General features: G+C 40.4%; 1 protein-coding gene across 3 annotated transcripts in view; it reads right to left on the bottom strand.

The window, feature by feature from the left end:
* TNPO1 (transportin 1) overlaps positions 1 to 25,764 on the bottom strand; it is an 88,466-nt gene that overhangs the window by 49,435 nt on the left and 13,267 nt on the right. Inside the window, exons 2-5 of one of the 3 annotated variants that reach the window (XM_074933103.1) lie at positions 10,049 to 10,069; positions 7,848 to 7,998; positions 7,513 to 7,626; positions 3,929 to 4,004 (exon numbers count right to left, since the gene is read on the bottom strand). In XM_074933103.1, coding sequence (XP_074789204.1) covers positions 3,929 to 4,004; positions 7,513 to 7,617 — 181 coding nt within the window. In that variant the 5' untranslated portion in view covers positions 7,618 to 7,626; positions 7,848 to 7,998; positions 10,049 to 10,069. Of the gene's footprint in view, positions 1 to 3,928; positions 4,005 to 7,512; positions 7,627 to 7,847; positions 7,999 to 10,048; positions 10,070 to 25,164; positions 25,293 to 25,764 lie in introns of those variants that run through there. The other 2 variants (XM_074933102.1, XM_074933101.1) reach the window with 2 other exon arrangements.

Below are 25,764 nucleotides of genomic sequence, written 5' to 3'. Positions count from 1 at the left end.
CTCAGACAATGGTCTTTTTCTTGCTCAGCTTCAAAGATCTTTCAATACCAACATGTCAAGAAAGTTCACAACGGAATGGACTCTTGAAAACTGCTGTCCAGATCAAGTTTAAATTCCAACACTCATCAGAAAACGTTCACATCAAACCCACAAGACCTCTCTGCATCCCAGTAACAGTTTATAAAAAGCCATTTCAAATTCTTCTCACAGAGCTGTATGAGTTACTAGTTTCATTATTACCAGAAAACAAATTAGCATCTCTGCAGATTTCTGTTGAAACAAGAACTTGGGGGAGGTGGGGACAGGACCTTCCTCCATGGTACTGTTCCATGCCAAAGTAAGGTACTATGAATGGCTAAGTCATGACACAAACAAGATCAAGAGCTGCAGACACTGCTCTATCTTAAACTGGTTTACAGAATTCCAAAGCATTTAGCTTAAAAGACCATCCTTGAAGCCTATGACAAAGGCAGTATACTAAAGCAGTGTTGTCAATCCCAGCTAATTCACCTTCAGACTAAAAATTCATCTCAAGGACTCTGATCCTTGACTGTGATAGCCTTACATCAGGCCATGATCAATCCACTGAGATAATACTGTTGAGAACAAAGACTACAGAGTTCCCACATTAGGTTGGAGTGAAGAGTCAGCCACTAAAACAAGCTACTAGGAACAGCACGCATTTGTCTCAGTATCTTCCCACTAGCCTAGGTCCTGCCAAGGGCCCAGCAGACAAGTCAGAGGGAGGCCAAAGTTACAGAAATGGCACACAAATTAATCGCGCCCTTTGTCTCTTGTCTAAGAAGGGTAAAAGGTAGATCTGAGAAAGGACATGTGTTTTGGCAGTAAGGATGGACAGTCTGAATCTTAACTAGAATAGGTATCACATCAGTAGTTCTGTTCTTTTTCCACCACATGAAGTGGCATTAGGTATGTCAAATCTTACCTAACATTGTTGTTCTTGCAATTTTTATCCAAAACATCCACCAACATGAAGGCCATATTAAGCCAAGTAGAACACCACAATAATTCTGACCCCATATAAAGACAGCTTCCCTTAACTAGAGGATAGAACTGGTCTTGGCAAGACAGAAAGGAGGCTTAAATTATAACAATACTTTCTAATATTTTCCTTCATGGGAACAGACTTGGACTAAGGAAGCAAAAATGCCAGAAAAGGAACATAAAATTTAGATACATGACTTGGAACAGAGAAGGGAAGCTGCAGGTAAGCAAAGAGAGCAACAACAAAGGCAAAGCTGGTACTTCCTTGCAGCACTGGACTCTTTCAGTCAACTGCACATAAAATACAGAAAGCGATCCGAGAAACAGCAGCAACATGTACAGACTCCAGAAAACAACTCATTAACAGAATACAGAAGCCTACAGGATTCTGAGCTCAGCTTGGGGGACACCAGATAAAAAAAACAAACCCACAAAACCAACACTAAGTCAGGGCAGTGACACTACATTATCTATGAGGTTTTATACATGCCAAATCAAGAAGGAACAGTTACACTAACAGCATCTGAGTAATAATTTAATTTACAGATAAATTAGTGAAACTAAACTTCTTTCATTCAGACATTTTTCAGTTAATCTGGACTCCACCTCACCCAGCACCACACCTCTGGGGAAGTACATTCTAGAGACCTATACCTCAGTCTTTAACAGTTTAGGATTGTATTTTGTCCCATCACCCTGTCTACTGTCTTACTTCCAGGACTGAATGCAGTTTCTTAGACATTTTTTTATATTCTGTGGTATTTGTAACATTGGGGTTTGCCCAGATTCACAATGTTGTCCTTAGAAATGCACACTAGATAAAAGGAAAAAAAGAAAAAGCAAGTACTTAAAGCTAGAGCATGTATGCCACAGCTGAAAGCCAGGCAATGTATTTTTCCCTAATGAAATGGGAAGGGCAGGGCAACACCTCCTTCCAGGAAGACCCAGATTTAATGAGCTTTGACAGTTTAACAAGGACCACAGAATTTAAAAACAAAAAACCCACTACATATGTGTAGGAACATCACAATAGACCTAAAACCAGTACATCAAAATCATTCAGACACACAAGTCTGATGAAGCTAACAGTGGATGGAAAAAAGTTACACTTTTTGCAACTGAAAAGTAACACCTCGGGTGCGAAAACAAAGCAAATTGCCTACACATAAGGTTTACCCAAGTATCTTAGAGACAGGCCTCAGTGAAACAGCCAGCTTTGCAAGCAAAGTTATTTGCTTGCAAATAAAGAAGTCTGCTTGCAAAGTTATTTGCCTTCAGAGGCGTAAGAGCAAGGCCAAAAATAATTTGGTACAACCTCTACTGCAGTAAAATGAGGCTATTTAACACACATATCAATCAACCAGTACAGAATTTCCACGTTCAGGAGCTGTCACCTAAATGTATCCTTAAGCACAGCTTTTTCAGCAGTGGTTTTAACAGCAGCAAAAACTGAACCACAGGTTAGTCCCATCTACTATCAAACCAAGCTCTTCTTCTCATGCACTATCAAAACACCTTAATTTTTACTGAATAAGCTTGTCAGTGATGTTTGAAACTTATTTCCATGCCTCCTTCTGCCAGGATGGTATGGCCATAACAAAAGCATGAACTTCCAACAGTATGCTTTGATCCACGGTGTAAAGCACTCTAGTTCTTTCCTCTAGTCAACTAACTTGGCAAGGCTGTAGGACAGACTGCCAACAGAATCCTCTTCAGGAGGGGAAAGGAAAGAAGTCTTTCTCAGCTGTAATGTCCATCACTGGTCCAAAACAGGATGTGAAAGTCTCGTAGCTACTGAACAGCAGTTCTGACAGACTCCTTGCCTTGCTTGAGCAGAACTAACGAGGGATGACGGACGACTGCTGGTTGGATTTGACTCAAATCCAACCAACAGTCTTTCACCATCCTTCATTAGTCCTGCCCAAGCAAAGTAACAGGATAGTTAGAATCTGGCAAATAGTATGAAAAGCACCAATACAAGACTCAGTTATGGCACCTTCAACATTCTGCAAGTTTCCAAAATTAGGAATACTAAATTAAAAAATAGTTGTTTTGGACAAAAGATGATGACTGAAAATGTCACTGATGCATGGCAAGAGTATCCCTGAAGTAACAGCTGCTTCTCAGCAGTCTCACATGAGACTCAATTGTAGTGGTTTAACCTCAGCTGGTGATTAAACACCACACAGCTGCTTGCTCACTCTCCCCTCCACAGTGGGAGAGATCAGTAAAAAAACCTGAAACTCATGGGTTGAGATAAAAACCACTTAACAGGACAGAAAAGGGAAAATAGTAATAAGAATATACAAAACAAGCCATGCACAATACAACTGCTCACCACCCACTGTACGATCTTTCACACACCATCGTCATTACTAAGGAATTGTCTGAATTTACCAACTAGTATAGGTTACACCATACACAGTTTGTAGTGAAGTCCATGAGAATAGTAAGTAGTCAGCTGATTTCTGCATTTTACTATAAATAAGACTTCAAAATTCAGATTCTGACAGACATCATCTTCGGACATCTCTAGTATGTGATCTTCAAAATATTCAAGAGTCTCATTACTAGGGAGATCATTATTATAACTGAATTTAGCAGCATGTTTTATAATCTGTAGAGTCATAATTCATCAAAGTTATTCCACAATTTCACTGCACTCTGATAAAAGTATGATGCTCCAACATTTCTGGGAATATTTCATAGGACATTTAGAATGGAATCTCTTCCAAGGCTGAAACTACACATCAATAATTTATCAGATTTTTCTTCCACAAAGACTCCTGGGAGGATAAAAGAATTCTACATGACTATGGAGCTCAACCAACCAGCAAACTGACTACAGGCATAAGCTTCCTATTTCAATCTAATTTTTTTTTTTTAAAGGGAAAATAAAACAGTCAATATCTCAAGAACTTACCTTCAGACTTCAACTTTGTAAGAACAAAAATCAGGTAGTTGTTGAAATCTGGATACTGATTGAGTTGTTCTAGTTTCTGAAGAAAGAAACTGTTAAGGAAAGTCGAATCTTCACACACAGCATTTATAGCTTTCCGGATACAAAGATTATTAAATGAGTTATGTACTGCTGCATCATTTCAAGCAGCTGTTACTATAAGCTACTATAAGCTCACAATACATAGAGTATGAGCAATCTAAAAACAGTTTCTAAAACCAAGTTTCTACAATTTTCTTACTGAAGCAATAACTTTTAGTTATGGGAACATCCGAAAAAAAAAAATAATCCAGGGACAGAAAGTTACAGATCCTTAAAAATATTTGTGAAGCCAATAAAAAAAAAAAAACCTTCCTCTGTATCATTTCAGATTTCAATATCTACACTGAGAAGCCCACCAAACCCAAGGAGTACACTGAGACACAATCCCATAATGTAGCTTTTTTTACCCCCTCCAAAATACATAAAAGCATTTCAGCATAATGCAACAGCTATGATTTTGATAAGCTACTCATTTTAATATTGGACATATACTTGTTTGTGATGCTAACTAGGCACAGCCTGAGCTTTCATCAATGAAAACCTATTTTAAGTCAGTGTAGTGTCACCTCTAAATTACTACACCTACTAGATACCATCAGTATGCCAAACAAGACATTTAACAAAGAACGATTTTTAGAAGAAGTAAGATTATTTGCTCCTTAGACATTTACTTTACTTGACATTTAGCTAAATCTCTAAACATTTGAAGTAGCTAAATCTTAGCTAAACACATGTATGTTAGGACTTGATGGCCCAGTAAAGTTCTAAAGGATCCATTTCCTTCCAGTGACCAACAGCCAGTGTCTCAATTACAAACTCAAGAAACTCCATGTCAGGCTGTTTATCTCAAGTAGTAACTTCGATAGACAAGCCTGCCCTTTTTCCACTTAGCAAAACAGTAAAGCATACCTATCACAGCCACAAGCTCCTTTGCTGTGAAACACACAGAAGATGGAATGTAAGCAGGAGGATGGTCAGGGCAAGTGAAAATAATGGCCTCTAAATAGACTAGAAATTAAAAACCACACACCCAAAGACTGTTGTCAAAGGTGCCAAGCCAAAGAGCTCTTTCAGGAACAGCCAAGAAGAGGGTAGCGTGTTGCAAAATATTTTGTTCTCCAAGCTTCAACAGCATAATCACCAGAACAGTCAGTTGAACATTAGTAACAACTGTGAATTTCATTGGATCAAACAAGAAGGAGCCAGCAGTGAGCAGAAAAAACTGAACAGCGGTATTTAATAGAGACTTCATGAGATTATCTGGTCTAGGAATCAAAGAATAGTTTATAGCCGTATTTGCTTAACTTCTTCACCCACTTTTTTTTTTTTTACTCAAAGAAACATCTAACACGTTCATTTAAAAAATATCTGAAGCCTTACCAATTCATAACTGTTAACAAAGGTTTTTGGCTAACCTATACTCCCCACTTTGTTATATCCGAGTTTTAAGCACCCAAATGTGCCAAAACAGTGTCATAAAGAAAGACCGTGACAGAATCAACACACTGATAATCTTACAAAAAATTATGGACTGACAGTACTTTACATTTGAAATCACTAAACACCACTCTGCTTGGACGTGCTACAAAGTCACATCCTACAATACAACAGCCATCAGAAATTTTTTGTGGAAACAATCTCAAAGGACATATATATACATATGTATTTTACATTTTTTTTAATTATAGGACATGTCCTGTCAAGTTGTATTAGAACGTTTTCCCAAAATGACGTATAATACAATGGTAAAAATGTACCACTTCTCTAAACTTCACAGGCTAACATATGAGGACCTCCTTGAAAGCACAGGTATCTCAGCAGAGCAGGGAGTCACCACTACTACTTAAAAAGAATTTCAAACATCACTTAACAGCACTTTTGTTCAGACTATTTCTACTCATCTTCAAGACAGACAGCATCAGCGATATTGCTCATCCCACTTATACAGTGCTGTTTTTCAATAAAAAAAACCCAGATGCTGTTATCTGAAGCAGAGCTTTAAAATGTAATTTTAAATTAAAGCTACACTGTAAACACTGTTGCTATAAACACTCTCGTATGTTAAATACTGAAGAACATCAGTTTACATCTGGGGTATTATCATAACACTTTACTTGATTGGACACTGCCGGATTTTTCAAAGGAAGAAACAGCATCTTAAAAATCTGAAGCACAGCTGCAAGAACAGGATGATCAAGATGAAAACTACCTTCACCTTTCAGATAAAGAGCAGAAGCCTTCCTAAGGTTGACCACATCTGTTCCGAAAGACTAGAAATAAAGCAAATTTGGCTTCAAGCTAAACTCTTAAAATAATGTAAATGTATATACACATATGTATGTTTTTACCAATTTAAATTCTGCTGCCTTCTGTGAAGACCTTCAAGCAAATGCCTCTAATAAAAAGGGATCAAAATGATAAAACTCATATTCTTCATAGAGTTTCAGGAGTTCTAGATATTTTAAAGCACTTACGTGGCTAGTTCAAGGGGCAGGGGGACAGTAGAGGAGAGATTTATTTTTCAAGACCTATGCTTCTGCTAGTCTTAATTTACAATTTTACTCTCTCGATCTTTGTTCCTTAAAACCTGGCTATTTCATCACTTCTACAATCAAGTGAGACTTGTGGATTGTTGTGTTTTTTACTCCCCTAAGACAAACAGCAAACGCACTGCAGAGCAGCACACGAAGCCACACACAGTAGATTTCCCCCTTTCCGTAAATTTTAAGGGGTGCAACGAGCAGTATTTCAGGCTAATAATAATTAATAATTACTTAATCTCGGTAAGCAGAAACATCCTCACAACGCAGCAGAATGCGCAGTGTCAGAGCCGGCAGGCCAACGAGGGCGCGCAGGCAGCGGCTCCACCAGGGGCACTCCCCCCAGCAGATATGGCTTTCGCCTTGAATCTCGGTGCCGGATTACCTCAGGAGGCCCCTGACCGCCCTGGCTTTGCCGCAGGGGCGACGGGCACCCCTTGCGGCGGCGGCGGGCCGCGGGGCATCTCGGCCCCCTCGGCGGGATCCGCCGGGGCGAGGGCCGCACGCCGGCCCAGCGTGGAACCCGGGAAAGCGGCAGGAACCCGAGGAGCCGCACCAGAGCCCGAGCTTTAAAAAGGGGGAAGGAAAAAAAAAAAAAAAAAAAAGCCAAACCGAAAAATGCCCCACCCAAAAAACCCCAGCCTCCCCCGGTTCCGGGCTTGCGACAGGTGCCGGGTACCCCGCCGGGGTGGAGGCGGCCCCCGGACCGCCTCGGCGGTTCAAACGCCGCGCCACAGCCACCCGCTCCGGCGGAGGCTCGGCCCACCGCGCTGTGCCGGCTTCCCGGGCAGCGCAGAGCAGGCCCGGCCCGGCCCGGCCGACGCCGCCTGCCGCAGCGCCGGCCTGCTGCCGCGCAGGCCGCGCTCCCCGCGCCCGCCGCCCCCGGCCTCCCCAGCGCCCGCCCGGGCCCGCCGCGGCCCCGCTCCGCCCGCCCCACCCGCGCGGCGCAGGCCTCGCCAAGGATACTTGTTGCACGGCTCTCTGCGTGGTGGTGTCCGGGGACTGGGACTCCTTGAGCAGCTGCAGGATCTGCTGGAGCCCCTGCTCGTCGGGCTTCCACTCGTACTCCATCTTGGCTCGCTGGAAAACACCAGACAACAGGCGGCCGCGGTTAGAACCAACGCGGCGCGGCAGGGCCCAGACCGGCGGAGGGCGGAAAGGAAGGCAGGCCGGAGGGAGCGGGGGGGGACGGCGGCGCCCGGCCCGCTCCGGCTCTCACCCCCGCGGCGCGCACCCCGCCGGGCACCCCCCACCAACCGCTCGGCCCGCTCCCCGCCGCCGCACGCACGGCCGACACCGACCTGCTCCCGCCGCCCGCTGCGCTCCGCGCCGAGCAGACTGAGTCACGGCGAACGTAATGCGGCCCGACGGCCCGCCCCTCGTCCTCCTGGAGCCGGACACGCCCCCGGCCGCCGTCAGCCTTCCCCCGGTGCGTCCCACGCCGCCAGGAGCCTGGGGGCGACAAAACGCGAGCCCCTCAGTGCCGGCCGGCCGCCTCCGCCACCGCCACCCACCCGAGAACGGAGAGAAGCCTGCGGCAGCCGCGGGGCAAAGCGGCGCCCCGGCCCCGGCCGCGCACTCCCAGCGCCCGGCAGGCAGCGGGAAGGCTGCTGCCCACGGAGGGGAGGCGTGGGTGCCAAAGCAGACCCAGGAGTCAGTACCTGCGTTGCTGTCTGCTGTACTTCTACCTGATTTGGTGGAGTGCTGAGCACATCTCAGCAATTCCCCGTTCCACGTGTAAAGAGGGAACAGGACCAACTACACAAGAAGGACGGGGGGAGTAACTCAAACTGCTTGGAATACCTACTGTATCTTAGCCTCAAAATACATCAGGGGAGACCTCACGTTAAAATTAGCAATTTAGATACATATATACATATGTATATATATATATATATTAAAAATACATACACATTACATACATATGCTGCTTAAAACTGATCTAAAATATGAAAATGAAAACCAGTAATTCCTTGGCTTTTTACGATCTTACTTTTAGTCAGTGTGTTTGTAAGCATCTTGCTTGACTACATGAAAAGTAGTTTCACTTTCTGCTGCTTCTGTGCAGTACAGAACTCAGTGAGTGCCACACATCACAGGCCTAGCAAGTGTTCAGAGGCATTGAGGACAGGGAACATTAGCAATTCCTAACGATGCATCCCAGGTATTGGCTGTGCGGCTCTTGTCTCATTGCCCCAACCCTTGACAGTCCGCTGTCCAGCCTCAGGTACTAACTTTGCTTCTATCACTATGAACCACCATTCTTGAAGGAGGAGACAGAGTACTGCACAGTCTCCAGCAAAACACCAAAAGGAACCATCACAGGCAACAAGTAAGAGGTAGTATAATCATAATATCTACATATCTGGATAATGAGAACAGTGAATGAGGGTACTTGAATCAGGAAAGCATGCACACTGGAATTAGAAGCAGGGAGCAGCTGAACAGCAGAGAAGTACGCAGCGCAGCACAGCACACAAGAGGACAAAACCAATGGGAACAAAAACAGCTTATAAAAAAAGCAAGAAATGGGACATGTTTCTTAAACTCTTCTATTTAAGCAACAATCGTAGTTATCACAGGGTTGTTTGGGAGCCAAACTACTGAAGCAGTGCTTTATCTCTTGAGAGATTATCACACTGAAATGTCTACAAGATGGAGTCAGTAAGGTAGGTGCATAAAGACGTGCCGACAGTTACTAGGAAAGGATGGGCACAAGGTTTATACGAGATTTTTGTGATCAGGGCAAATCTCCACTAGTTTCCCTCTAGTACAAGAAAATGTCAGAATGAAGGATGTGAACCCAGGCCATTAAAACGGACGTTCATGGCTCACACTGTATGGGCAGGAGAGCTCTCTATAGTGATGCTTGCACAGCTGGAGCAGATGAAAGCTGAGGTCCAACAAATCAAGAAAGTGTTAATTTGGGCCTCATTCCCCTAACTGCTGCCTTACCAGGAAGGTTATAGAAGCTTGATTATCTTTGAGACATCTGGCCCAGTATCAAGTTTATTTGAAATTAATTAAAGCTTCAGAAGCTACTATTCAGAAGTTACCACACAAGGATTACATTTGTCTAATTTTATCGGGAAACCAAGTGCGCTAGACAAAAAGAACACTAAATATGGGAAATTATGGAAAAGACCAGAAAGGAAGGTTGCCAGACAGAACAGGAAAAAGCAGGAAAAGAATGCCATGGATCCGTAACTATGAAAAACACAGGCTCCCTTTCCATGTGACCAGAATTAAATCCTGGTAAGATCTTCCTGCAGTGAAAATGAGAGAAAAAGGCCTACAAATCAGAGTATAAATGTGAGTCTCTGCAATTAGTGGGGACATCTCAATGCTTTAGACAACCATCTTCCAAGATAGGTTCCTTCTAAGGTTCTATACAGGATCCTTTGCCACTGGGGAACTACTCAGCATATACAGAAATCAAAGCAGATACCTCACCTTGCTGGATACCTTTTCTTCCAGATCATTACCTCTAAGTTATTCTTACCTATCTCTCATCTTTTAAATTCTGTAAGGAAGCAGAAGAGGAGAAAATAATTTAATTGAGTCAAGAAAAAAACTTCATATTGAAAGCAAAGAGCATCACAGAAAAAAATGAGAAAATTCTTTCTTTCTCCATCCATTGCCTCTTTTGTTTTCTACTACTTGTTTCCCTCAAGCAAGAATCTTCTCGTGTAGAAAGAAATTCAGAATCGATGTTAAACAAAGTACGAGGCAGAAGCATGAAAGGTACCATTCAAAACATAATATGGCCTGGTTCATCCCACTCAATCAGTAGAATGCACCAGAAATAAATTTGAAACACTTCACCTTCATATTAAGAAGACAAAAGTTCACTGAAGATAGGAGCCTTGCACAAATGCTGAAACTAACCTTTGACTTCTCTATTATACAAGCTTCAGATGTCATACACTAGCCAGAATACGCTGGTATCACAACAATGTGTAATATTAAAAAAAAAACCAACCCCCCAACCAAACACTAATCTGTATCTTTAATTCATTTCTGTCTCCACAAGACAAGATGTTCTACTCAAGTATCCACAAAAAGCCCAGAAGTAAATTTATCTTTGGCTTTGTTGCCAATACTCTCTCCCCTTTTTCTCTCAGAATGTCCCATTAGGTCAAGCTAAAATGAGTCATAACTGGTATTTGTCATACAAGGAAACAAAAGGAATAGCTACATTATGTAGCGGTGCCAACTCATTCAAAATCCAGTAGCTAGAGTAGTAGCTCTGAATGCATGAGGCAAACTTCAATTCTTGCTTCTTCCTAGGGTGATGAACTCAAATCTTTCTTCTGGAAAGTGTCCTTACCATCACATTAGACTGCACTTGATGCTAGGTCTTTTAATCTCTCCTGTTACTTTCCATTATGCCATAAACAGATATTAACAATAACTTGGCTTAGGAACCATCTTCTATTCAGCAACCCATATATTAATTGGCAGTTAATACTTAAGAGACAAATGTAGACAGCACAAACAGGAGATTCATAACAGAATACCCTCCCCACGCCTCCAGCAGTCTCAGTGCACTGAAAAGAGAAAGAGGAGACTGGTACAAAACCCTCCCAACAACCACCCAGAAAAAGATCTGCACTACTACGAAAATGTCCCTCAAATGCCCTGCCCTCTAAGCTGTACTTTTGGGAAGTACAACTTCTCATTGCTAGTCATTTTGAAACTAGTTTCAAATAATTATTCTCTTATCAAAATGAATTATAATAAATGTCCTAAATTCAGAATTGTTAGCCTGTTTCAGCCACTTGACCATTCAGAAAAATTTTCCCAGTCTTTAGTTTTACTACATTGGCATTACTGGATTTGTTTTGTTTCGTTTTAGAGATAATTCTAATGAGTTACTTTCTTCTCACAAAATTCAGGTAATGCTACCTGTAAAACTGGTATTTAATAATGGGAATCAATCATTCAATCCATTGCTAAAACCCAGGCTTCCAAGTTTGCATGCAGACTGTTTATAGTGTCTCTCTATATATAGAGGGTTTGTATGCACAGAGGAAATAACCAATATTCCATAACAGCTTCCTGTGTAAACCCTCTTATTTCAGGCTAAGAGCAATGTGGATTAAGCTAAACAGAAAAAAAGCTCTCGTAACACAGAATAAATGTGTCTATGCAAAAGAACTCATGCAGAATAGCTACTCCTACATTATTTTACAATGCCTTCTGCCTGGAGACATGCCCTAAGCTTTCAGTTAAAAAAATACTGGCAGTCATCACATCCAGCATAGCAAAGGAAAATGCATTCTAAAACATTTAGTGCAGTCTTCCTGAGTTCAGCCATATGACACAAGATTAATATTTATTACACAATGATTTATTTGAATAGTCTTTAGAAGAAGGTAGTTTGACCCTGTGAAGCACCAGAGAGGTTACTGAGGGGACAGATAAAAAGACAATCTGAAATGATTTTCTGTCCATGATGGAAATGTCTATGAAATTAATTTTCTACTTTTCCAGAGCTGATTGGTTATTATGATAGAAGGATTTGTTTTAAACAGAAGTTTGAAGAAACTTTAGAAAATTATTTTTAAGATGGGATCTCAACATTAATCTGTATTTGTGGAGAGTCTCAGAAAAACATTAGCCAGAAGAGGCTATAGGATCACTACTTTCTGGCTAATGCAATAGCAACTAATTTCACTGTTACAAGCACAATTATGTTGAACACAGGGCTTAATGGTAAGATCTGCACAAATGGTATTAAGTTCCCAGATACAGGAGTAGAATCTCTTTCTGGTAACTAAGGATACAAAAAAAAACATTTTTAAAGAGTTCATAGATGTCAGAGGATGACAAAGGGCTGACTAAGATAGTACCAACAGGAAATCCACGTAACAGAAGATAAGACAAATCCAACATGATCCAACGTACAATGGTAAGCCTTGGACTAAAGTAAAAAGTTATGTGAATGTACCAAACTAATTTGCTTCATTGGTAGGGTTAAGATTATCTTGAACTTTTTTTCTTCTATCTAGGCATAGAATTTCTTATATGTAAGGAGCAATTTGATAGCAGCATTCAAAGCAGCAAACTTACAGGCTTTCAGATAATATAATTTCAGATTTGGGTACAGTTAATTTACCTTCATTTCCTGCTGTCATCCATTCATTCCCTGTGGCTGGTAGGTCTAGGAGCAGAACAGGAAGCTGAAGAAACTAAGAGAAATTATGCTAGCTTCCTACCCTCTTGAGACAATTCTAGCTATAATTCGTTTTGTCTTATGTTGCGTATCATACTAGAAATTGTGCACGTGTACAACTGATCCCATAGTACGACACCTCGTAATGATGCTGAACTGAAACTTCCTGGAACACGGGACATTTCAATATTGGAGGCAAATAAATCTGTAATGCTATTTGCTCTCCATGGAATATGAGCTTGAGGATGGACTTTTTCTAAGAGTACCTACAAATGTAATAATGCACCTGCTCTGGAAATCAGCTACACTTGCCTGTGAGAAAGGGAGAGCCGTTCTGGCTCATCATTGTTGTGGCATCACTTTTCACAGTTTCATGGTTTCTTTTCCCAAAGGTGAAGAGCAGCATTTCTTTTTGCAGATAATGTCTGTAAAAGACTGCACTGTGGAATCTCATTGAGCAGATAAAATATTATGTGTGATAACCTGGCAGCCTGTAATTCCACTCTTCTGACAGAAGTATGTTCCTTCTTTATGTAATGAATACCTCTGCTCCTCATGTATCCAATGAGCATAGAGGAAAGGAGTACAGCAATATAGTTTCCATATATACAAAGGTGCAAAACCACCACACCATAGCAGATAAAATGGATGACAGTCCAGAGCATACACTAATATTTGATGTTTCGTAGAAAAATTAAAACTCAGTGTTTACAAACATCAACACGTACCACAGGCTTACGTACATGCCAGAACTGAAAATCAAATCTATTGATGTTGTTGGGTTCAAACAGGTACCTGACATTGTCAGCTGCAAAGACAAAAACCCATTAAGCTTTCACCAATTTCGAAATCAGAAGTGCTTTGAATTCTAATTTGACAGGATGAAACACCATTCTCATAATTCATTAAAGTCCAGACGACTGAAAAAGTGGTAGACATAGTGCAAAACCACAAAGATCTCTGAATTTAAAATGCCTTTGATCAACTAATCTTCTGGACAAGGATATGTTTGGAAGCATCATCTCTTCAAACTTGCTGTTATTTCATTTCCACAGCTAGAGATACCAACTGGTAGAATATTGTGTTGCTAATGATCTGCCTCAGTGTAATCACACATACTGGATATTAAAATGGCAGTACATGTTCTTAATGCTGGCAGTCATAAAACAAACTGAAACTGAATGGAGGGCTGTTTGGGAAAATCATCACCTCCTGAATTTGTGACAGAAGATATCAGATCTATCAGCTGAAGTCTAAAATAGTAAAACCTCCCCCCCTCCAGGATACAAGCTTCTTTCTCCAAATTCTAGAGCACTTAGCTCTCCTACATGAACATACAAAACTCTGTAACTGCCTAAGGAGATTTTTGAAGGCATGGAAAATACAAGATTAACTATGGATTGCAAGGTGAAAGCGGAATGCTCTGCCCTGGGTAAAAAGCCCCACTCATTACTGTAACAGGCTAAATCTGTTCTGAGGGGGTAAGTGCGTATGCAAAGGCAGGAGTCATTCTTGAGGGTCCAGATTTATTTAACTCTTATTTAAAACTCTACTGTCAAATTTCATGTCTGTAATTCAGCATGTGTCTTTTGCGAGATTAAAAAATCTTTAAAGCAAGATTAGCATTAGGTGTATAAGAATCCTATTCAACTTCCTATTTAAGTATATTTCTCTTAGCTGTAGGATGAAAGCAGATGCATCTGCTGTGGGATTTTGGTTGAACTTAAGTTTCTGTAACTGATGATTCAAGGCTGCTCCAAGAAAGAGATAAAACCAAAATGATGCACAGCTTTTGAACCTGTTCTTCATTAATAGATCTGAACTGAGACTTTTGAACATACCTGAGAACAGTTATAGATATAATTTAAAAATGAAGTTATGGGTGAAAAAAGCCACATCTACGGATGAGAATGGTATCAGGCTGCAAGAAAAGAGATGCAGTCCCTGAAATTACAGGATTTACTTTTGTTCAGTAATGTGCTCATACTTAACAACTAAAGAGCACAGTAAAAACAAAGAAACAGAAATGAGATTCCTATCTCTCCACTTACTGCATGTTTGAGAAAGGGGTTCTAGCCCTTGCAAACCTTGCAAGGAAAGTCATAGAATGAGAGACTCCATGGTGCCTCTTCCATCTCTCTTTTTCAAACATGTTCAGAGAGGAAGCCATCTCCTGCTCTGACAACAAGAAGTACACCACAGCAAATGCAAAGGGAAGCACCTCATCATGGTGTAGTGCCAAATTTGCAGAAGTTCTTGGCCCTGCAAAGAGTGCATTGCTTCTTTAAAATTAAGTTATTTATGGTTATTTAAAAAAACAATCTAAATAAGTGGTGATCTGTTTTTAAACTGATTTTGAAAAATCTGCACCACGATGAACAAAAATACATCATCATTTCTCTAACTGTAGTCAATACATATTTAATAAACCAATTTTAATGCAAAATATGTATAAATCACTTATTTATACCCCACAAAACAGTACACCAGTGTAAATGCTTTTGTGTACAACACCATCTTAAAAATAATAAATAATTATGCAGTAGAAACAACTTTCCTAATTTTTGCATTTTAATGTAAAATATACCAATCTCATTAAATAAGAAATGTAAAGGTACTAGGGCCCTTTTGCTAGTAGAAAGAAGTAACAAATACAAAGCAAATGGTGTATTTATTTGCAAGTATGTTTTGACAAATAAATGTGTGTGATCTATTGAGGAAAAAAAAAGCTACAAATGTAAAGAAAATTAAAACCAAGTACACAAAATTAAACTTTTTTGCCTTCTGAGTTAAATTAGTTACTTTACACTGTTTAAATCAGACCACTGTCCTTCCACAGTATGCGCCAGCACCAGCTGTAAAGAAATGAGTACAAAAAAACTGAGGAGTCTCCTCTGGTCAAAACTCACCAGGCATTATTAGGAATTTATTATAGGGGTCAAGGCAAAAATGATACTGGGAGCACTAAGAACTGATTAATCAGGATGAGGTTTTATTTTTACTTCTTGGCAAAGTATCTTGCATCCAGGAGGCACAGAATTCAGAATCACACACTCATCTACTTTCCTCCCTGTTTTTTTCTGAATACTGAATGTGTATTAAACATTCACACACAGAACATGCATTAAGACATGCAACTGCCAGTGACCATGCCACCATCAGATCTGTTTGTGGTGGCAACACTGGTGCTTTTCTGATACTTGCAATACTGTAGGCTAAACCATCACCACTGGTCATAGTAACAGGTTAGTCTATTGTTCCCTAGATGGCTTATCAATTTCTTTACTGCAGTAAGTGGCTTATCTAAGGTCCTTAAGATGTTGCCTCAAGGAACTGACAGTATTTGGGTTTATATTAGTTCCTGTGTCACTCCAGCACACTGGTATCTGCCCTGCATAGGGACTAATGGGAGTCATATATGAATTGGTATATGAATGAAAGACTTAAGCTTCAGACAGAAACTGGAACTCAATCTTTTATCCTGTGAGTCTGATTACAGTTGTTTGGCCTTCTCTAAACACTAATGTCAGATAAATTTTCTGAAATTACATCTTCCTGGAAAAGAGTGTGCAAATATTATAATTACTGATCTGCAATGGAGCTCCCTCCAGGAGAGACAAAGCCATGCATGTGATCATCAGTGAGGGGAACTAACTGTTCCAACCACACACATAAACAAAAGTGATGCCCTAACCACCTCAATAAAAGGAGCAAAACTCTTAAGGTAAATAACCAAACAGGACTTAATTGATCTTACTGAGCCCAGTAAGGAATGATTGCAGACATTCCTCGTCTTGCAAGCCTCAGATGAAGAAGAGAGTAAAAAAGAATGAAGGGGTAAAGGTAGAAGTACAGACATCTCCCTGCCACCCCCAAATTGCTCATACATATACATCCACAGTGGAATTTGCAGACACGTTAAAAACAATGTTTTTACCTCCTCTGAATTATCAGTATTTTTAGATGGCAAATAACGAGTTGAATTTATTATTGTTTAATAAAAAACCCAGTATGATTCAAGTGCTTCAACATTCACTCAGCAGGAATTATCTGAGACAAATATAAAAGAATAAATTAAAATTAAAACAATATTAAAAACTCCTTTAGAAAATTTTCAGTTTTCACCTGACCAGAGCAACAAAACTCACTGGATAATCCGGTAAGGAAAACAGCATAATCTTAGCAGTGAGGACTATTTCAATTAATAGATGCACACTGAATATCTAATACAAACAAACATTCCAATAGAAGAATGCCTCAAATTTTTTAGTTTAAGCATATTCAGTCATATTCTAAATACTCTTGGACACGACATGTGAAGATGAGATTTAAGAGAAGTCCTGGACTTTCAACTAAAGATATTTAAGTTGCTACAGATTGAAGCCAACAGACATCACAGAAGAAAGCCTATATAGTTTTCTACACGGACCTTCATGGCTCTTTCCAGCAACAAGTATTAAGAGATCGCTGAATAATTCCAGGTAGACAGGTGAGCTTACACTGTGTGGCTAAAAAAAGGCATAAATACAGGAAGTAATTAAAAAAGTAATGTATAATGGTCTAATTGTTACTGTATGGTCTCATTTCTACCCTTGTTTTTTCACACAGCATTCTCACAACTGTATCTGTAAGACCAGCTTTGAAGCATTATTGAACCAGTGTAAAACAAATTGCAAGCCAAGTCTGATTGCATGCAATGCACCTAAGCTAACGCTTGTGCACTGAAGTGGCTACATTACTGTTTCTACACAGATGGAGACTGTGTAGATGAATGATCAGGTAAAATTCCTTGGGAGAGTTAATGCAGCCTTAGCCAAAAATTATAGATATCAAAAGTGCTACCAATTCCTTTAGTAATCAGTTTACCTCTTTCTAGTTCAAACACAGTATTTCATGCCAAAAGAAGAAACATTAGAAATGAAAAATTAAATTAGAAGTACATTACACATTCAGATTAGAAAAGCCAAATAGACTAAAGGAATCTGAACATGTAAAAATGTAATTTGATGAAGAGTTTCATTGTCACTCTTACTTGAGTTTTAAGTTTTCAATATTTTACGCATTTAAATAATTTAATGTTGGTTTGTATCAGTGTTGGTATCAGAATGGTATTCGAATCAGAGACTGATGGCTGTGAATAGTTGTTAGTCTAAACAGCTACATATATAAAGTAATTCCCTTAAAATGCTGTTAATAATACAACCAATACAAAACAAGTATTTCAAGGTTTTTAAAGGTTTGTTTTTCTTTTTCCCTTGTCCAAAGGTAAAGGAAATTTATCTAGTGGAGAAACTGTGATTTAGAATAATTCAATTTACCTTACATGCACAGGTCATTTAGTAACTTTAAGGCCATCTTAATACACTTTTAATAAAAACCTGTTGCAAATAGCCTCACCAACTCTACTACATAAATTTACTGGCATTCTACATACCACCCATGTCTTAAAATAATAATCTAATCACTAGATGAACTGTAAAGTTATGAAGAGTTGAAGCCACAGTCCAACTGTCTACAGACAAGAGAGTAAGTTAATATTGCAGTCCTATACACCAGCTAGTCATTTTACGGCCTTCATCTTGAGGCTCAATTTACTGACCTGCTGCATGCTTTCTCATGACTTCTCCATGCCCTTAAAAAAAATGAAATGCAAAAGGTGAAAGGCGTTACAAGATACATTCTGCCCTTTCTCACATTTTATGTGGAAATTCTCTCTTTGGTGCAGTATTCACCGGTGTGTTAAGTCTCTCTCATACTTCTCGCTCTCCCTGTATCTGCCTATTGTAGAACATTTTTCTTTCATAATGCAGTTGTAAGCCATATGCAGAAAAGACCACTGTTTTGTTACACTTGCTTAACATGTTAGAGCCTTAATTCATATTTGGAGCTCCTGGGTAACTCTAATACTAGCTACAAAATATTACATTCAATTGCAAAAAGATTTGGGCCATTTTCTGCATGACATGGCAGCCAATTTTTTCTTTTAGTTTTTTGTTTCTTTTTTAAAATAAATTTCTTTCAAATTATTTTCAATAACAAAATTGAGTATTTGACAATGTATCAACTTTAAAATGGTGTCTCACATAAAATTAAAAAATACATCTGTAAAACTTGGTCCTACATCACAGCATACCAGTGACAATAAAGTTGCTCAGCATGGGTAAGACCAACACTGAAGTATCTTCTATAGATATCAAAATTGAACTTAAAAGTGAGGAATGTAGAGTTCAGTCCCAAATACAATTATGACTAAATTAGCACAATCTTAAAGGACATCTGCATAATAAACAGTCTCCTCTCACATACACTTATGGAAAGTGTTGACAGAACAGCTAAACTTCACTCAAGTAAAAAGATACATTTGCTTGCCTCCATTCAAGTCTTTGCAGATGCAAGGCTGAAGTAATTAATCCATACAATACTGTCACAACAGTGTCAAGAATTTTGTTATCTTAAATTGACATAATCTTCTGAAGGACCTAAGGATTAAATTGCAATGAAAACGTGACACTCCATGTGACCACTTTGTTGAATTTCCTTTGAACTTGAGGTACCTCTTCTAAACTCTACAGAATATGGTGTAAAGAATGTTGCAGAGCTCAAAAGCACATACTATAGCACTTTTTCTAGAATTCTTACTGACAGATGTAGTGTTTTATCACAGATAGCAAATTCTCCTTTAGTGGGTAACTTCCGAAATTAATACCTTATTTGTCACTAGATCTCTCAATTCTAACACTTCCTTATGATTTCTGCTATTACCTCTGTAAAACAAGAGCATCAAGAAAACTGGATGAAAAATTTAAATGTTATTTTATATTATTGTTCTTCCTACCTATAGAATTTTACATTAGAACCAAATATTTCAAGTATCATGTTTTATTTGTGAAAACAGCTACTCAGATTACTAATAACTCACAGGTCAACTTTTTAAATTTCTATCAAAGTATAAGCCCAACTCATATGATCTCAGATAATTTAGGATAGTTATTTGTTTTCAAGAATATTCTCTTTCTCCAAAGCTTTAAGAATAAGGGTGGTAAAGAAGTTTTAAATTACCATGACATCCAATTAAATCTGCATTACTCCTGAATTTACAAACATTCTGAAATACATTTATTCAAAGCAAGACCTACAAGGAGATCCTCAAATGCAGCCTCTGCTAATCCTATTTATTTATTTATGTTTCAAAAAAGAAGGGGGGACACGACACACAGCAGAGCTGAGATTATCAAAACCCCACTATGGTCCATTAGCCCTGTTACCTAGCATAAAAGAAACAAAGCAAGGGCAGTAATGTCAGCGTCTGCTGATTCTCAATCTCATGCGCTGATATAAAAATCCATATTCTAAAAAGAGAAAATATTAAAGCATTCAGCTTCATATATTCTATTAATTTTCTTCTTATCTAAAAGAAACCTATCTCATCTTTCAAACACATTGTACAACAATTAATAAAAATACCAGACTGAACTCTGTGGTGGTTACATGCAAGATTAACCTCTTTCTTGTAGAATTCCTTTATCAGTATCTTTTCGAACGCACAGTTTAAGAGATTACAAATGGATTTAGCAAACAAAACAGAGCATAACTTGAAATGTACACTGCAAATCAGGAAAGCTGTGAATACTGCCAATTGTGCTTTATTTAATTTTTGTTTGCTATTTTGATTCTGTGCAATCATGGAGAAATTAAGAGAATCACTAGAACGGACAGTGCCTAACTAAAATGGGTTTCCTTGCTAAACTGAGAGACATTTTCATCATAAATTGTAAGATATATCACCAGTACTCATTGACTCAGAGAATCAATAGGGTTTTCTTCTGGGAGAATAGGGTATTTCTCAGAACAGTGTGAAATTATAGTGCGTTACCCAGTTTTTAGTGGAGAAACAGAGGAAGACTAGAAAGTCTTCTACAAACTGGAGGATGATTTTGGAAAGGAAGGTGTCTTAAGTAATTTGGTAATGTGACCAAAAAATCCACCAATGCGGATTTTTAAATATAAAAGGTTAAAGCATTTTAAGATAAGCAGATATCCAAAGATGTGATACACAGACACACACATACGCACATTAGCGTATACACTTCTGTGTAAGAATCATGAAATTACGATACATTTTAAAATTTTTTTAAACCATCCATTTCTTCTTATCAGTTGGCCTACTTTAATTCCTTTCCCAAGAGGCTCCAAAAGCATCTGTGCTTCAGACTCCAGTGCTTTCAACCTAGTTGATGACTAGTTTCCCACAAGCAAGTGAGGAATGTAACGACTCTTGTGTTCTTAATGCCGTTGGTTCCCATTTGTTCAAAAGCTCCATTCAAACCTCATCTTGTTTGTTTTTAACTACTTCTTACAGGCCACATTCAACAACTGAAACTTTCACTTCTTACGCCAACTCCATTTTCTTACATTACACCTAATGGAGTGCAATGAAGTCACTCCTGATTTCCAGCTACAGAGCTCAGGGCTTGCCCGCACAAGAAAGTTAGACCAATTTTGCTTAAACTTGCCTGTACCTCAATTTGGAAAATCCTGTGTAAAACAATTTATTTTAATTGAAAGTTGACATGTTTTTGTTTTTTTCCCCCCTCCCCCGAGGAACTGACTCAAGCTCAACAGACATAAACCGAGGTATCTGTTTGGACTTTTGCATTGATTTAGCTTATTTGGTATAAAAAGCAGACCTGTGCTTTTCAGTCTCTGATGAGAATTAAGACTCACTTCCCCACACCTGTCTGCTACTGACCTTCCTTGTTTCTCTGTAAGAGGTGACCAAGCTGTAGTGCACGTGTCACTCAAGTCTGCGTCCATGCTCTGCTCAATACTGAACTGAGCCACAGCTTCTAGGTCTCACTGCTCTTATACAGGCAGTACAGTAACTGCCTCCTAGGTACTGCAAAACCTGTGTAAGCACAGTTAGGAACTACTGCAGCCACCACTTGCATTCAACAATAACTAATAGCTTTGCTGCCCCCAGGCATACCCGCACTTCTGGTTCAGGATACAGAAAGACAACAAAGACATGGTGAAGAAGAAAAGGATTAGGGAGATAGCATGCACACACGGAAAGCCAAGGTTCTGCTTTGTCTCCACTGGAAGTGAAGGCTCATGATTTGATTGTGTGCAGGACTTCTCTTTTTGGATGTGGCTGAAATCTGAAATGAGAGTAAACTTCTGTGGGTGCATGAAGGGATAGGGAAGGTTAAGTGTGAGCATCGGACTGCAATGCCATCTTGGAAAACAGAAACATGCAGCAGGAAATCTGGGAGAAGAGCCACAGATGAGCCTCTGGTTTTGCATTGTTAAAAAAAGCATGTGACCCTTGATGTCAGAAGTCATGGATGATGATCATATACCACTAGCTAGGTTTGGATACGTCTAGTCTGTGCTACCTCACCATCATTTCTGCAAGTGTGTCCTTTCTGGGTTCTGATATAATAACAGTTTTCTTGCACCTTTGTACCTACTCACCTACTATATATATATATTTTCTATTCTCCGTCAAAACCATTTTCTTTTCCCCTCTGCTTTTATCTTTAGCATTGATCTAGTATTTAAATTAATACACTTAATGACAAGCTTGTCATGAGCAGCACATTTTGAATGTTTAAGGGTATCTCACAATGGCTTGTAGAAAATGCACTACGAAATTAAATTACTTATTAGAATAATTTAAGAGTAACTTTCTATTCAATTTTCAAGGTTTAAAAACTGTAAGTTTTCTTTAAACAAAAACTTTATTTGATTTTATACCTTATTTCATATTTGACTCACATATACACACATACGTACAAACGCAAAATTTCAAAAGTGTTCAGTACACAGGAAATCAACAGGGAATTTTGTTAAATGTTTAAATTTCACTCTGGAGTCTGGTTTGGAAAGGAAAACCTTCTAGAGGCTAAAAGTGACACTTGGAAGTTTATTTCACAATCTAGCATAAAGGATGCCGTATTCCATGGCACCCATGTGTACACACATAAACATTATTATGTACACTGTTTTATCATGTATATGATAGATCACATACATAAACCTGACAACACTGGGCCTACACAAGTATATATATATCTATTAAAAATCGATTATAAAAAATAAAATTTTAGTATTAATTGCGTATTATACCTATATGAACATCTTTTTGTATATTATGTATAATTTTATATATTATGTCTATTAATACACATATAAAATACATATTTTATATACATATATAATCTATAAATATATGTAGAAAACCTACCCAAACCATCCAAATTAATACTATAAAACAGTGCAAAGAAGTTGAACTGGTAGTCAAAACATACTATTGTTACATGCATTCAAATGTTCATATGACCTGGAACTGAATTAACTGGTAAAATTAACTTCTGTGGCCAAAACTAATCAAAGTTGCCACATAATTAAGGCGTGAAAATAATGGAAAAACAGTCCTACCCTTTCAAAAACAAAGCAAAGAGAAAAATCATCCCCCCTGTTGCATGTCACTGGCACAACTTCATTGACAATAATGCATGGATCAGTGCGTACCAATTTCATGAATCTGTGGTACAAATTTTTTTATGTGACGACACTGGGTCTACAAAAGCAGATCTCTACCAATGAGACATTTCAAAGATAAAAATCTCTGTCTTGATTTCAGCCCCGATCTTCAAACTGTTCAGATTCTGAATACCAGCTTCAATGAAGGAGGATTATACTTGGCCTTCTGCCACCCTCCTCTGCAGCCACAGCATCTAAGTGTGCCTAAAGCGGGAACAGGAGGGAAACTTGATTGAATTATACACTACTCCAGCTCTGCCAGCCTGCTGGACAGCTCTGTGCATACGTATCACCTGATAAGGTAGCTCCATCTCTGGGGTTGCCACTTTGAACCTAAAATTAAGCACACATATCTATTGTTCTCTTGAACATCCACATACAAGGATCCTTCAACTGGATTCTAAATAAATACGATAAGTATGTCAGAGAATCCAATAAAAACCTACATTCATAAACCCATCATTAGTGTTGTTTTCACCTTCCTGTCACAAGACATGCTTATGCTTACCTCAATTTAGCAGCTATGCTTACATCTGTTATCAGTTTCTGAGGTCAATGAAATATGTGTCACTGCCTGTATCCAACAGTAAACATGATCCTTAGTCAATATTAATTCTAATGAAAGCTTTCCTCCTTTAAGACAGACAATAAACTGCTTTTTTAGCTCTGTTTTTTGCAGGATTATAATTATCCTTTTGTATTATGCTGCTTTGAGTACAAGGTAACTAGATTTTCAAGAAATGCATTCTAAAATAATTCTGAACATATAGAAACTATTCTTCCCAATTTTCCTCCTTTCCTCCATCCTCCCACATAAAACTCAAAAATAACTATAGTTCACACAGCAGATGCAGAATGAGGGCTTTTAGAAACAGACCATGTACTGTCATTTTCAAACATAGCTGAGACTCCGGATTAGTAATATGGGCTGTTTCCAGTTCTACCAAAGGCTCCTTATATGATCCTAGGTATGTGATTATTTTTTTCTGTTCAATTACTCATGTATAGATGATACACAAATCAAGTTATTGTTCAATGAGTGTTGTAAGGATTGAACAACATCTGTGAAGACTACTTAAACATTCAAGAAGGCAAACAAGTTATGAAGCAGTGTTGGCCAGAACACATTGCAGAACAATCCTCACAGCAGGAGGATCTCTCAGGTCCTGCGCAGAAATTCAAGTGAGGGTAATTATTACCCTCAGAGCAGGAAGATAAATAACTCACAGACTAATCAAGCCGTTTATACCAACCCTAAAAACGTTCCTGCCCTTTGTAATGTCACACTCCACAAAAGCTTTCCAAGTTCCACTGGCTATTTCCACTGAGTACCTAAATTAACAACCTCCCTAAGCAAGCAAACAAAAGTACAAGACAGACATTTGTCTCCTCTCATATTTTGGAGGGGAAAAAATTTTTTATATCCCACCTTGCCAAAACTGTACAGCAGAGACCCCACGCACTCCAGAAAAGAACGCAAGAAATATGGCCACGTTCCTATATCCCGAGGCGACTTTCACTTTCCGGCTCGCTGCAGTGCCAGAGTTTGCGGGACGCCTGCGGAGACGGCACCATGCGCAGCCCCGTGGGGATGGAGGGCGCGTGTGGGCCTGGCCCTCAGGCCGTGGGCCCTCAGGCCCCGGCCGCCCCTCAGGCCAACGCCGTCACCCGTCTCGCCCGCCCTTCACCACCCACCGACCCACCGGCACGCGGCGGCAGAGCCCACGGCGACGGCGGCAGGGGAAGCTGCAGCCCGCGGCCGGGCCCTCACGGCTCACCTCCCTGCGGCGGCGCGGAGGGCCCTGACACCGGCCGGCCCCAGCTAACGCCCCGGGCAGGCCGCGGCTGCCGGGGATGGGACATGCCAGCCCGCCCCTCGCAGCCCGGACACCTACCCACACCATCCCAGACCCGGCGGCAGGGGAGTGGCGAGGGAGCCGCCCGTCCTCTCCCTCCGCGGCTCCGCGCCCGAGCCCGCGCCGGCCCCTGAAATGGCCGAACAAAGGGACCCTCGCTCGGCCGCCACCGCCCCTCCGATTGGCCGGGGGGCGGGGCTCGGCGCGCGGAGGAGGGCGGGGGCGCCACTGGCCGGTCACCCTGGTAACGGTGGCTGCGGCCCGCGGCCGCGGGTGTGATGGAGCCGGCAGTGAGATGGCCGCCCGGCCCCACCCGGACCTCAGCCGCCGTCCCGGCCCCCGCCCTCCGCCTGTCCCGGGCTCGCACCCGGAGGCGCGCTTGTCCCTGCCGGGTCCCTGCTCTCGCGCGGCTCTCCGCTGCCCGGGCACCGCCTCCCACAGTGATCCCCCTGAGGACTTGCGGGGACATTTGCCCTCCTCGGATGCGCCTTTTCTCCCGACCCGCCACCACATCCCTCAGAGGGGCTCAAAAGGCCGCCAGCCCTTCGGACAGCACCCACCCTCGCCATAGGGAGTGCTTTTCACTCCCCAGCAGTACCTGTCCCTCTGCCACGCAGCACAAACCTGCCCCTCACAGGT

The sequence above is a fragment of the Athene noctua genome, chromosome Z, assembly GCF_965140245.1.
Source record: "Athene noctua chromosome Z, bAthNoc1.hap1.1, whole genome shotgun sequence".
Classification (NCBI taxonomy): domain Eukaryota; kingdom Metazoa; phylum Chordata; class Aves; order Strigiformes; family Strigidae; genus Athene; species Athene noctua.
This window is presented reverse-complemented; position numbering and strand designations above follow the sequence as displayed.